This window comes from Microcaecilia unicolor, chromosome 12 (assembly GCF_901765095.1).
Source record: "Microcaecilia unicolor chromosome 12, aMicUni1.1, whole genome shotgun sequence".
Taxonomy (NCBI): domain Eukaryota; kingdom Metazoa; phylum Chordata; class Amphibia; order Gymnophiona; family Siphonopidae; genus Microcaecilia; species Microcaecilia unicolor.
Genome location: NC_044042.1, coordinates 66,770,516 through 66,784,845, shown reverse-complemented (window position 1 = coordinate 66,784,845; position 14,330 = coordinate 66,770,516). Strand labels below are relative to the sequence as shown.

The window sequence follows — 14,330 nt, the reverse complement described above, 5'->3', positions numbered from 1 at the left end:
GACTTGATCAGGCTCTCAGTGGACCATCCTCTGCGGCTGCCAGTGGAGCAGGGCCTGTTACATAAGGGTCCCGTGGTGATGGAGGATCCCTCCCCCTTTGGTCTTTCGGCCTGGCTATTGAGCGGCAGCGTCTGAGGAAGAAGGGCTTCTCAGACAAGGCATCGCCACTATGCTGAGAGCGAGGAAGCGCTCTACTTTTACTGCTTACGCCAGGGTTTGGCGTACCTTTGCAGCGTGGTGAAGCAGGCTCATTTTCTTCATTCACTGCTCCAATTTCTTCAGTGTTGGCATTCCTGCAGAAGGTCTGGAGAAAGGCCTGTCGCTCAGTTCCCTTAAAGTCCAGGTAGCGGCCCTGGCTTGCTTCAGGGGCTGCCTGAAGGGTGCTTCCCTGGCTTCGCAGCCAGATGCGGTGCGTTTTCTCAAGGGAGTTAAGCACCTGCGCCCTCCTCTGCACTCAGTGGTGCCTGCGTGGAATCTCAACCTGGTGCTAAGAGCATTACAGAAGCCGCCTTTTGAACCCTTGTTGAGGGCATCTCTGAAAGACCTGACGTTGAAAGCAGTCTTTTTGGTGGCTATCACTTCAGCCAGAAGAGTTTCCGAGCTCCAGGCACTCTCATGTCGAGAGTTTTTTTTTCTGCAGTTCACTGAGGCAGGAGTGGCTATTCGCACAGTGCCTTCTTTCCTGCCCAAGATTGTTTCTCGCTTCCATGTGAATCAGCAGCTCTGTCTCCCTTCCTTTCGTAGGGAGGACTCCCCAGAGGAATACTCTGCTCTGAAATATCTGGATGTGAAACGAGTCATCATCAGATACTTGGAAGTGACCAATGTTTTCCGGAAATCGGATCATCTGTTTGTCCTGTTTGCAGGTCCTTGTAAGGGTCTGCAGGCTGCTAAGCCTACAGTGGCAAGATGGGTCAAGGAAGCCATTGCAGCGGCTTATGTGGCCGCGGGGCAACTTGGGCATCGGCCCATACATTCTCCAAGCATTACCGCTTGACTGTGGCTGCACGGGCGGAGGCCCGGTTTGGAGCTTCAGTGTTGAGTTCAGGGATTTCAATGTCCCGCCCTGGGTGAGTACTGCTTCGGTACATCCCACCAGTCTATGGATTGATCAGCATGATGATATGGAAGGTAAAATTATGTATCATACCTGATAATTTTCTTTCCATTAATCATAGCTGATCAATCCATAGCCCCTCCCAGATATCTGTGCTGTTTTTATTCTGGTTGCATTTCAGGTTCAAGTTTAGTCTTCAGTTACTTCAGAAAGACTTCGTGTTCAAGTTTTTTCACTTGGATTCTTCAAGAGTTAAGACGAGTTTGTGTTACAGTGAGCTGCTGCATTCCTCTCCCCTCCGTTTACGGGGCTGGATTGAGACTTAAAATTCTGCCGGCACTCCCTCCCGCTTCGTGCGGCTGTAGGGCAGCTTTGTACCCCTCCCGCTTCGGCGGTGTTAGGGTCAGTCAGCTCCTCCCGCGGTTTGCGGTTGCAGGATAAGCCAGATCCCCCGCATCGGCGGGTGTGGTGTCCCTCCCCCGCTCCGCGGGGATGAGCTGGACGGATTCCCCTCCCCCACTTGTGTGGGGATGAGCTGGGTTAATTCCCCTCCCCCCGTTTCGGCGGTGGTGAGCTGGGCAGAGTGTCCCTTCGTGGGTGTAATTCTCTAAGTGCTGAGTCCTGCGGATGGAGCTTTGATATCGACATACTGAGGAGTTTCCGGCAGCACATGACCACATATAGGGAGGCAAAAGTTTGCTCTCTATCTCCACCTGCTGGTAGATGGACACAACCCACCAGTCTATGGATTGATCAGCTATGATTAATGGAAAGAAAATTATCAGGTATGATACATAATTTTACCTTTTTTTTAGCAGTAAGAATAGATGTAACTGCAGGGACTCATGACCAGCCTGTTTGTTGCTCCTTAGCTAACCTCATTAGAGGATCCCAGACAGAGTTTGTATGTGTATTTTGGTTCTTATTTTTAGCTGTGTTCCTTGCCTTCTAAGTATGTGTCTGTATGTAAATATGTGTAAATGTACAAACAAAAACAAGAATGCTCTGACTTCTCTAGGTTCACTAGATGGAAAGATCTTTTAATTACCAGGCACACTTAGATAAATCTAGGCATTTTTTTCCAAAACATATCTCAAAGAATTTGGTAATTCTAGGCAGTCACATATGTAAGAGATGTTATGTCTCAAGGATCAGAATGTTTAATTAAATGTAACTCGACCTTAGGGCCAGTCCTGTCACTAGATGGGCTAGGCATCTGCCTAGGACAGTACGTATTGGGTGCTGGGAGAGGACATAACTAGAAAAAAAGCAGCATAACAGCATGTTGAAGGCCAGCTGCATCATGCTTCCTCTAACTAACAGCTTAATTTGGAGGAGGTGGAACCCTGCAAGCTATGTGCACAGTGCTCAAAGACCTGCCCCCCTGTGTCACTTTTCCTTTTACTTGCATGTAGATGAGATGGCTCTGGTGAGTTAGGATGGTTGTGCCAGCAGTGGAAGGGAGAAGAAAAGGAGGGAACTGTTGGACACCTTGGGAACTGATAGGGATGGAGAAAATACTGGATATCGTGGAGTAAAGGAGATACTGGACACCTGAGTGGGGTGGGGGAGGGAAGAGAGATACTGGACCCCTATGGGGAGGGGGTGTAGGAAAGGGATGAGAGATGCCTGTAGGGAGGCTAAGGAAGGGAGGGAGAGATGCTGGACTGGAGGAGGGATAGAAAAAGGAAACTGAAATGTTGAAGTATGGGGGGGGGGAAGGGTGTTGAATAGAGCTGTGGGTTACCTTGCAGGGAGGGGAGACTATGGCCTTGATCCACCTGGGGAGGAGGGATGGAGCCTTAAACTGTGAGGGGGTAGGGGGTAGGGCCTTAAGCCACCTGGGGAGAGGTGGTAGAGCCTTTAATTGTTAGTGCAGTGGCCTGAGAACCAGAGGAACCAGGTTTGATTTCCACGGCAGCTTCTTTGTGACTCTGGGCATTTAACCTTCCATTACCCCAGGTACAAAATAAGTGCCTGTATATAATATGTAAATTGCTTTGATTGTAACCACAGAAAGGTGGTATATCAAATCCCATCTCCTTTCCTTTCCCTGTAGCCACCCCAGGGGAGGGCATTGCCAAAGGTTTACCTATGGTTTCAGATATCTTTGGACTAGCCCTGCTTAGTCTAGGGTTTATATATAGGGTCAATGGGATCTTGGAGAATGCTGGGATTACTTGGTTAGACTGACTATCCTGTTCCTCTTCTCTGTGATCTCTTGTTCCCAGCATCAATCATATATCAGCTGGGTAGAACCCATGTCAGCCCTTGATGTTGGTCTTCCAGTTGTGTTTGCCTTAATACATTGAGACCAAAGCCAACTAAACATTAAGAGCACTAACTTCAAACACTTCCCCTCATTCTAGAATTATGGCCAATTCATCACAACTGCATTTGTGTACTAGCCACTGCAAAGAATTTACATTTTGGAGAAGGATCACCATACCACATAGTCTGCTGATTTCTCTACTGTTCACATGATTAGTTTTTTTGCCAGGAAAATACGGAGGCAAGGTTTTATGCTGTTCTCAAGTTGGGAGATAGTAATTCTGATACAACTCCTTTCTGCATTGTTAACCGTTGCTGCTTTTTTAACCTCTTCCTTTTTTTAATATCCCCCCCCCCCCCCCCAATATGTTGTCATACTTGTTTGTCTGTGGTTTTCATATAAGGTGTGTTTGGACCTCTCCATTTTTAGTACACCTCTTCTTCCACCCCGGTGGCTAACTTTAAAGTATCCAAGGAATAATGGCAAAGCAGGACAGCATCCCAGTATCTTTAGGAGGAAGTTTTAAGCAGGATACTGAGTCATCTGTTGTATGAAGCTAATTATATAAGAAGAACAGATCTTAATGGTATTTTCTTTTGTTATTTTTATTAGCAACCCAACTACTGGAGCTTTAAGGTCAGTATTTCTGAATTTTCATGCTTTTGTAAAACGCATGTGCTTTTTATGCTGTGGGTATTTGTATGAGCTACAAGTTGATAAAAGGATTTGCGTTGGAGCTCTTGTTCTTTAGTTCTGTTTTTCTTTTTGTTTGCTTTTTTTTGTTACTAGTCATTGAGATTATTCATAAAATATTGGCTATATGCTCAACTGGTGCTTATGTAAACTTCTTTTGTCTGGCAGGCAGAAACATGATTCAAAAACTTCAACAACAAATGGAGTCTCTGGAGTCCATTCCTGACAACAGTAATCCAGTTCAGGGGCATTCTAGGTAGAGCCTGTGTCAGGAGGGTAAATTTATAACAGGGTTCCAGCTCAAGGTGCTGGTTATGACACACCTTCCATAGCAAAAAAATAGATGCCTGCTTTTCTTTATATTGTTCTCCAAGGACCAACCAAAGATTCAGTTCCAGGTTGTCAGAGGAATTGGGTTCTAATTCTCCCACTTCCTAGTGCAAAGGATGGAAGGAGTTGCTTGTCTCTGTTGAGAAAAATGAATCCAGAGAACATTATTTCTCTGTCTTGATACATCAGGACAAGAGACCTATAATTATAGGAGTGATATTTTTCTGAACTGGAACAAGTAGACAGCCATACAGGAAACGGTGAAAGTGAGTGTCTTGGAGGTTAGGATAATATATACTTGCAGATCTGTTTTGGGGATTTTTAAATTATTTAACTTGGCAACTTATTACTAGGGCTATGGCACCATGAGCCTTCATTCACATGTAGCTGAACTCTTTCCTTCCCCTCCCCAATTATTTTTACTCCCTTTTTGTCTAGCTCCACCATCATGACAACAGGCCTCTGGCTGAAAGACTGCAGTTCCTCTGACATCTACACAACTATGCCCATGAGCCAAGTACGAGGAGGGTAAATTTATAACAGGGTTCCAACTAAAGGTGCTGGTTATGACGCCTATTCCATAGCAAAAAATAGATGCCTGCTTTTCTTTATAGAATACTAGCACAAGTGGCTAAAAACATGCTTACATTTAAGATAAGAGCACTTACACAAGCCCTATAACTGTAAATGCCTGCACTGGTTGTATACTAGAATGCACACAAATTATAGTATATAATTTCTGTATGTATGCCCATGCACATATCCACCGCCAGAATACACACTATCAAATCATGGCACATTCTTTTCCACTAGTTGGTATTCTATAAGAGGTCATTTACCCACGCACCTAGTCATTTATGCGCATAAATGATTAGAATACTACCATTTATGTGCCACCTTCTTTCTTCCTACATCTAGGCTGCTCCTTATATAGTTACTCCCTAGCTGTTGCTGTTGCATGATGGCCAGGACTCTTCCTTTGGGGCTATGAACACTTCCTCTGCAGCATCCTCAGCCTGCCCAAAGAACAGATGCTGTCCTCAGGAATTCCAGCACTTTCCTGCATGGTAGTGCTCTGCCACAGGACTCCCCACCATCCATGCTTGCTTTGCCTGCTGTTAAGAAGTGCATTCGACCTTTTCAGGTTGGTTGGCAACACTTTTGCTAGCCTTTTAGGTAAATGGTTGCTTGAACATTCCCAATACTGAGAACACTCCCTTGTCGTGTCCAGTTTCGCACCCTTAGTCATTTTTGAAAAGTCAGCTCCTATGACTGGAGTGTAGAGGAGATGGCATAAAAAGAATGTTTGTCATTGAAGGTTCTGCAGTTTTCCATGAGAATAAAGATGAGAAAGCAACCTCCTGATGATCAGCCCACAGCAGTCAATGGTTTAAAAGCCACTGACCACCATGGGCTGAATCTAAACTGGATATTCAATGTTGGGGCATGTCCGGGCACTGGCACATAATATCTAGGTCAACCATTGACCCAGACGTTGTGTGCCGGGACCTGCATAATTACATGAGTAAAGACAGAACTGCCTTCTGTGCAATCCTATCTGCCTAGTTAGCTATGCAGTCACTGGCACTACATATGGCTGGGGCCCACAGAGCTGCAGTCTCCTCCCAAGCTCCACTCATGGACCGCCCCAGCACTAACTGTACAGTCCTGCGACAGTCAGAGGGGATATTCAGCAGCACTGTGTGGACCTTAACCACTGATTATTCAGGGACAGACCACTGAGTGGGATTTAAGCGGGCAGGAGTCTCTGCTGCCCATTTAAACATCTTTGAATATCTACGTGAGCTGCATTATGTCTTTTTAATAGCTGGTTGAAGTTCATTTGTTGAAGTTCATTCATTGAACAGGCATGGTACCTAAGCTCTCAATTCATCATCATCAATGCAATTAGGGAATTAGCAATATTATATAAAACCTTTGTTTGAAGATGTGATCATCTGATTCAAGGTAATTTTCTGTTTGTTACGGTGTTAGATTTTCTAGCCACACCAGTACTCAAAGTAGGAGTTTGGGGCTGAGGTAATGAGAAGTCCTGACATGCTGGAGCTGGAATAGCAGATGGCGTTGGAAGCTGGGACAGGACAGACACTTGAAACAGAGATTGGAACTAGGCAGGGACTTGAACTAAGCTCAAGCAGGACTGGAACCAAAAAGCTGTAGCAAGATCTATAACCTGGACCAAGAACTAGAGCCTGGGTAGAAACTGGACACAGAACCTGGAGCTGCAGCTGGGCACTGAAGCAAGGAGAAGAGCTTTGCCAAAAAGGGGGAGAGTTCACCTCCCTAGAGAACTGAGATAGCCCAGATGTAGTGAGTGACTTCCTCTTCCCAGTGACATATATTTACATCCTGATTTTTGGTTTACCAGGATGGAGGAGCAAGTGGAGTGGACATTGTCTTCCTTCCTGCTTGCCTTCAGTTCCATGGTTATATCTGTTTTGAAAGTTCTGGACTTTCTCCTGGCTATCAATGGTTCAAACACAACCAGTGGTCTTCCTTGACATGGTAAGAGAACATCGGCAGCTCTGCTGAAGTTTGTTTGGTCTTTCTGATTGATCTCTTTTAAGTTTGCTGGAGATGGTGGTTTCTTTTGAATAAGAAGTGATCTGAAGAATGTGGATGCACTCTGATTCTTTATTAACATCCAGACTGCTGCACTGTTGACGGCTTATATGTGGGTGTGATTTTGACAAACACAATAAGTCCTGATTTACAAGTTAAGCTTTAGTAAAAGAAACTTTATGTATGCTGAAAAAGCTGAGAAGTTAGGAGCTATTTCTACTGAACGGCTTTTAAATTAGTTGTACAGAGTTTTATATTGGGTCAGTTGGACTAGTGCAATAGTGTTTTTTTTGAGGTTCCTAAGTTTCTGTTGAAAAGAATTCAAACAATTCAAAATAGCAGCTTGTCTTACCTATTTGGCATCTAAAGAGCCTTTCCATTGCTGTTTAGGTTGCATTGGCTTCCGGTAGAGGCCCAGTTTCATTTTAAATTGTGTATTCTTGTGTATAAAATACTTTAGGGAGATGCTCCTCTGTATATGAGGTATTTAATAGGTTTGTCTCAATCTAGGATTATTTCTTCAAAAAACCTTTTGCTGTTTCCGAATCTATGAGGCACTCATTTTTTAAACAAATTTTTAAAGCTACTTTTCAATATTTAGCGTGTCAAGTCTGGAATTCTCTTCCGTCTTAGATTAAAGTCATTTCTGATTTATATGACATTTAGGAAAGAGTTAAAAATATTTATTTTTAATAAATACTTTAATTAGTAGGGTTGATTATGTATGTTAAGAGTATCATACTATTTTTGGTTCATTAAATTCTTCAGAGTTTTCTGAAATTCTTGATTTATGTAATCCATACTGAACTTAAAGGTTGTTGCAGAATATGTGTATCGGTAACCTTCCTTATTGCTCAGGTGCAGAAGGAACCCATGGCCACTTTTTTTTTTTGTCTCTGGCATGTAATAGTGACTTAATTAAACAATTGTACAAATAGTTCAGGAGGCTGCTTCAGGCTTTGGGTCATAAGATTAACTAGAAATTAATTTTAGGACAGATTATATTTTGTTTCATAAGACATGGAAACCCTTTTTTTTCCAATGACAAGAATTGTACAGAAATAACCTTCCCATTGCATTGACATTAACTATGATTAATGCTTTGGTTTTCACTTGCACCTTGGCAGTGGAGGTTCAAACTCGCTACTCTGGTGACTACCTCAGTCTTTTATGGTGATTAACCTTCAGATCCGGTCTTTAATCTTTCTTTTCGCTGAGCTGCTTGTCCACCAGGAATTCTTGAGTCTCTGCTCTCAGTCTGCAGAGTAACCAAAGACCTTTCAGTTACCTAGCAACAGCAGCAGAGATGGAGGAATCAGCCAGGTTTTGCCCCCCCCCCCCCAGATTCTTTTTCATATATAGCCATAGACCTCCATATGATTAAAAACTGATTGCAGCTTGCAGCTTAGAAAGCCTTATGAGTTTCAGAGTGTTAGTGTAGTAAAAACATAACTTTACATTTAAGGCGTGAGAATCTACTCTTGACGTTGGTGCTGGAATGAGTTAAAAAGAATGTGATTGCATTGTTCTTGAGCAATGAGAAACAGTCTCTGTGTTAGTGGTCCTTTCATGCCTCATGTGATGGCTTTGTGAATTCATTGTTCTGCATTCTTTTTATAGTCTATGGTGTTTAAAAATGAAAAAAACAAAACATTTTTAACCTGTTTGTTTTTTTTGTTTTTTAATTAGCTGTTCTAGAAACATCCATGTGATCCACCATTAGCTCATCAGAATCTGGTGGAGATTTTAGTACCAGAATCAAAATAAAACAAGTTCCATATCATCAAGCTGATCAATCCATAGACTGGTGGGTTGTGTCCATCTACCAGCAGGTGGAGATAGAGAGCAAACTTTTGCCTCCCTATATGTGGTCATGTGCTGCCGGAAACTCCTCAGTATGTTCTCTATCTCAGCAGGTGGTGGTCACACACAGCAGCAGCTCTGGCTAGGCCTCCAAGCCTAATTTTTAGGTTTTGTTGAGTGCCTGGGGTTGAGGGCTCTTTTGAGCAAGTGCAAACCTGGTGGTGCCAGGTCCCTCCTTTTCTCCCCCCTCCCGCTGGCTCCGTTAAAAAAAAAAAAAAAAAAAAAAAAATTTTGAACGTCCTTAAAGGCGTTTATTTCGACGTTTATTTAAGCGTCTATTGCAGCTACTCACTGGGACACCAGGTCGTTACAACTCGGAGCGGACAGCAGGTAATTTTTACCTTTTTATAGCGGGCAGGGGGTTCCCCGATTCTTCTCCTCGTGGCATATGGCTTCGGAGGGCGAGGGCGCAAAGGGTCGCTCCCCGGATCGCTTGAGCGCTTCTAGAGGGGATGCGGGGGTCTTAAAGCCTGATTCGCCCTTGTTGGGTGACAGTTTCGTGACCGATGAATGTCCCGGTCCTTCCTCCGGCGTGGCGGGTTTTCCAGCCATAAACGCCCATCCCCCGCTCCTCGCCTCCGCCATCTTGGCCGGCCACGCGGCTCGGACGGCTTCTTCTTGGGCCGCCCTTGAGGTTGGAGACATTAATGCCATGAACGCCCTTAATTTGGGCGACGGCACAGAAGCGGCTAAAGTTAAGAGCCGTTCTTCCCGCGCGGCTCCTTCGCGGAGTTTCGCGCCGGACGCCATTTTGGATGCGCAGCATGTCTCTCCCCCGCTATTGCGCGCGCCGGTTGAGGGTGCGTCTAGGGCTGTTGCCCAGGTTGCGGAAGTGCACAGTCTGGGGGGTTTCTCCCCCGAGTTTGTTTTGCTGCTGCATCAGGTCTTCCTCATGCACAACGCTGCCCCTGCTCCCTCGTCTGGTAAAGAGGTTGAGGTTCCCAGAGGTAAACGCCCTCGGGTTGATTCCCAGGCCTTGGAGGAATTTGTCTCCTCCGATGTAGATGAGGGCAGCGTGTCTGAGGTCTCCCAACGGTCCTTTGCGGATTCCTTGGAGGAGACGGATCCCCGCTCGGATGGAGCGGATGACCCCTCTGCAGCGCGGCTTTTTAGCCCAGAGGATTTGCCCAACCTGTTGTTACAGGCCATGGACACTTTGAAGATTTCCTCTCCGGAGGACGTCTCTCCCTCAGCCCCTGTTGGCTCTGCCATTATGCTGGGGACGAAGCGCCCGCCTAGAACCTTCCACGTGCATGATGCCATGCACACCTTAATTTCGGCTCAATGGGATGTCCCAGAAGCGAGCCTTAAAGTGGCTAGGGCTATGTCCCACCTCTATCCTTTGGCTGTGAGTGAACGTGAGGCCTATCTGTGGCCTACCGTGGATTCTTTAATCACTGCGGTGCCGGTGGAAGGTGGCACGGCCCTAAAGGACGCCCAAGACAGAAGATTGGAGGCGGCCTTAAGGTCGTCCTTTGAGGCGGCTGCTTTAAGTTTGCAGGCCTCAGTTTGCGGCTCCTATGTGGCCAGGGCGTGCCTGACTATGGTGCAGCGGGCTTCCCCCTCGGATCATTCCTTGAGGGCTGATTGGCCGGCCCTGGAATCGGGCTTAGCCTATTTGGCAGACTTGCTGTATGATGTCTTGAGGGCCTCAGCGAAAGGCATGGCTCAGACAATCTCTGCGCGGCGGTGGCTTTGGCTGAAACATTGGTCTGCTGACCACGCCTCTAAATCCCGCCTGGCTAGGTTGCCTTTTAAAGGCAAGCTGCTCTTTGGGGTCGAGCTGGACAAAATCGTGACCGATCTCGGCACGTCTAAGGGCAAGAAACTACCAGAGGTCAGGGCTCGGGCTAGTACTCGTCCCGGTACCTCCAGAGGACGGTTGCAGGAAGCCCGTCGGTACCGCCCGGGCAAGTCGGGTTCCTCTGCCCCCTCTTCCTTCAAGAGGAATTTCTCCCCCAAGCAGCATTCCTTTCGCAGAGACCGCCGTCCCGGAGGTGCTCCCTCCGGTCCTCCCCCAGGGTCTCGTACCCAATGACGGGGTCTTGGTCCACGCCCCAGTGCAGATTGGAGGATGGCTGTCCTCGTTTCTGGGCGAGTGGACCACAATAACTTCAGACGCGTGGGTGCTGGAAGTCATCAGAGACGGCTACAAGCTAGAGTTCTGCTGACCCTTAAAAGACGGGTTTGTACTCTCTCCCTGCAAGTCTCCGGTCAAAGCTGTGGCAGTGCAGCAGACCTTGGACAATCTGATCCGCCTGGGCGCGGTCGTTCCGGTGCCAGAAAGTCAGCTTGGCAAGGGACGTTACTCCATTTACTTTGTGGTACCAAAGAAAGGAGGTTCTGTCCGGCCTATCCTCGACCTCAAAGGGGTCAATCGGGCCTTCAAAGTGCGGCACTTTCGCATGGAGACTCTCCGCTCTGTTATAGCGGCAGTGAAGGCAGGAGAGTTCCTGGCATCCTTGGACATCAAGGAAGCGTACCTGCATATTCCCATCTGGTCTCCTCATCAACGCTTTCTGCGTTTTGCAGTCCTGGGACGACACTTCCAGTTCAGAGCCCTCCCTTTCGGGTTGGCTACTGCTCCGCGGACCTTTTCCAAAGTAATGGTGGTCATCGCGGCCTTCCTACGAAAGGAAGGGGTACAAGTCCATCCTTATCTGGACGACTGGTTGATCCGAGCCCCCTCTTATGCAGAGTGCGGCAAAGCTGTGGACCGGGTAGTTGCTCTTTTGAGCTCCCTGGGATGGATCATCAACTGGGAGAAGAGCCAGCTGCGCCCGATTCAGTCCCTGGAGTACCTGGGAGTTCGATTCGACACCCAAGTGGGCAGAGTGTTCCTGCCAGACAATCGGATTGTCAAACTTCAGGCTCAGGTGGATCAGTTCCTAGTAGCCTCTCCCCTTCGGGCTTGGGACTATGTGCAGCTGTTGGGCTCTATGACGGCCACGATGGAAGTTGTGCCCTGGGCCAGGGCTCATATGAGACCACTTCAACACTCTTTGCTGCAGCGCTGGACTCCGATGTCGGAGGATTATGCTGTGCGCCTTCCCTTGGACCCAGCAGTGCGCAAGGCGCTGAGCTGGTGGATGCAGACAGACAAGTTGTCTGCGGGAATGCCTCTGGTGACCCCAGAGTGGATTGTCGTCACGACGGACGCCTCGTTGTCGGGCTGGGGAGCCCACTGCTTGGGAAGGACAGCGCAGGGGCTCTGGTCTCCTGCAGAGGCAAAGTGGTCTATCAACCTCCTGGAACTCAGAGCCATTCGGTTGGCGCTTTTGGAGTTCATCCCGGTACTGGTGTTGAAGCCTGTACGGGTCCTGTCGGACAATGCCACGGCTGTGGCCTATGTCAACCGCCAGGGAGGTACCAAGAGCGCCCCTCTAGCCAAGGAGGCTATGAATCTTTGCCAGTGGGCCGAAGCGAACCTGGAGCAGCTTTCAGCGGCCCACATTGCCGGAGTCATGAATGTCAAGGCGGACTTTCTCAGTCGCCATACCTTGGAGCCCGGAGAGTGGCAGCTATCTGCTCAGGCGTTCTTGGACATCACGAAGCGCTGGGGCCAGCCGAGCCTAGATCTGATGGCGTCATCGGCCAATTGCCAAGTGCCGCGCTTTTTCAGCAGAGGACGGGACCCTCGATCCCTGGGAGTAGATGCTCTTCTCCAACAGTGGCCGACACAAGAGCTTCTCTATGTGTTCCCGCCCTGGCCCATGTTGGGCAGGGTGCTAGACCGGGTGGCAAAGCATCCCGGCAGGGTAATCCTGGTGGGTCCGGATTGGCCCAGGCGTCCCTGGTATGCGGACTTGATCAGGCTCTCAGTCGACGATCCTCTGCGGCTGCCAGTGGAGCAGGGCCTGTTACATCAGGGTCCCGTGGTGATGGAGGATCCCTCCCCCTTTGGTCTTACGGCCTGGCTATTGAGCGGCAGCGTCTGAGGAAGAAGAGCTTCTCAGACAAGGTCATCGCCACTATGCTGAGAGCGAGGAAGCGCTCTACTTCTACTGCTTACGCCAGGGTTTGGCGTATCTTTGCAGCGTGGTGTGAAGCAGGCTCACTTTCTCCCTTCACTGCTCCAATTTCTTCAGTGTTGGCGTTCCTGCAAGAAGGTCTGGAGAAAGGCCTGTCGCTCAGTTCCCTTAAAGTCCAGGTAGCGGCTCTGGCTTGCTTCAGGGGCCGCCTGAAGGGTGCTTCCCTGGCTTCGCAGCCAGATGTGGTGCGCTTTCTCAAGGGAGTTAATCACCTGCGCCCTCCTCTGCACTCAGTGGTGCCTGCGTGGAATCTCAACCTGGTACTAAGAGCATTGCAGAAGCCGCCTTTTGAACCCTTGTCGAGGGCATCTCTGAAAGACCTGACGTTGAAAGCAGTCTTTTTGGTGGCTATCACTTCAGCCAGAAGAGTTTCCGAGCTCCAGGCGCTCTCATGTTGAGAGCCTTTTCTGCAGTTCACTGAGGCAGGAGTGACTATTCGCACAGTGCCTTCCTTCCTGCCCAAGATTGTTTCTCGCTTCTATGTGAATCAGCAGCTCTGTCTCCCTTCCTTTCATAGGGAGGAATACCCAGAGGAGTACTCTGCTCTTAAATATCTGGATGTGAGACGAGTCATCATCAGATACTTGGAAGTGACCAATGATTTCCGGAAATCGGATCATCTGTTTGTCCTGTTTGCAGGTCCTCGTAAGGGTCTGCAGGCTGCTAAGCCTACAGTGGCAAGATGGGTCAAGGAAGCCATTGCAGCGGCTTATGTGGCCGCGGGGAAGGTGCCGCCTATCCAGCTGAAGGCTCACTCCACGAGGGCTCAGGCGGCCTCGATGGCAGAGGCCGGATCCGTCTCCTTGGAAGAGATATGCAAGGCGGCAACTTGGGCTTCGGCTCATACATTCTCCAAGCATTACCGTTTGACTGTGGCTGCACGGGCGGAGGCCCGGTTTGGAGCTTCAGTGTTGAGGTCAGGGATTTCAATGTCCCGCCCTGGGTGAGTACTGCTTCGGTACATCCCACCAGTCTATGGATTGATCAGCTTGATGATATGGAAGGTAAAATTATGTATAATCATACCTGATAATTTTCTTTCCATTAATCATAGCTGATCAATCCATAGCCCCTCCGAGATATCTGTACTGTTTTTATTCTGGTTGCATTTCAGGTTCAAGTTTAGTCTTCAGTTACTTCAGAAAGACTTCGTGTTCAAGTTTTTTCACTTGGATTCTTCAAGAGTTAAGACGAGTTTGTGTTACAGTGAGCTGCTGCATTCCTCTCCCCTCCGTTTTACGGGGCTGGATTGAGACTTAAAATTCTGCCGGCACTCCCTCCTGCTTCGTGCGGCTGTAGGGCAGCTTTGTACCCCTCCCGCTTCGGCGGTGTTAGGGTCAGTCAGCTCCTCCCGCGGTTGCGGTTGCAGGATAAGCCAGATCCCCCCACATCGGCGGGTGTGGTGTCCCTCCCCCGCTCCGCGGGGATGAGCTGGACGGATTCCCCTCCCCCACTTGTGTGGGGATGAGCTGGGTTAATTCCCCTCCCCCGTTTCGGCGGT

General features: G+C 48.3%; 1 protein-coding gene across 1 annotated transcript in view; it reads left to right on the top strand.

Moving 5' to 3' along the window:
• The window catches only part of SRCIN1 (SRC kinase signaling inhibitor 1), a 299,672-nt gene that overhangs the window by 67,805 nt on the left and 217,537 nt on the right, over positions 1-14,330 (top strand). Inside the window, exon 2 of the mRNA XM_030221850.1 lies at positions 3,942-3,965. Coding sequence (XP_030077710.1) covers positions 3,942-3,965 — 24 coding nt within the window. The remainder of the gene's footprint in view (positions 1-3,941; positions 3,966-14,330) is intronic.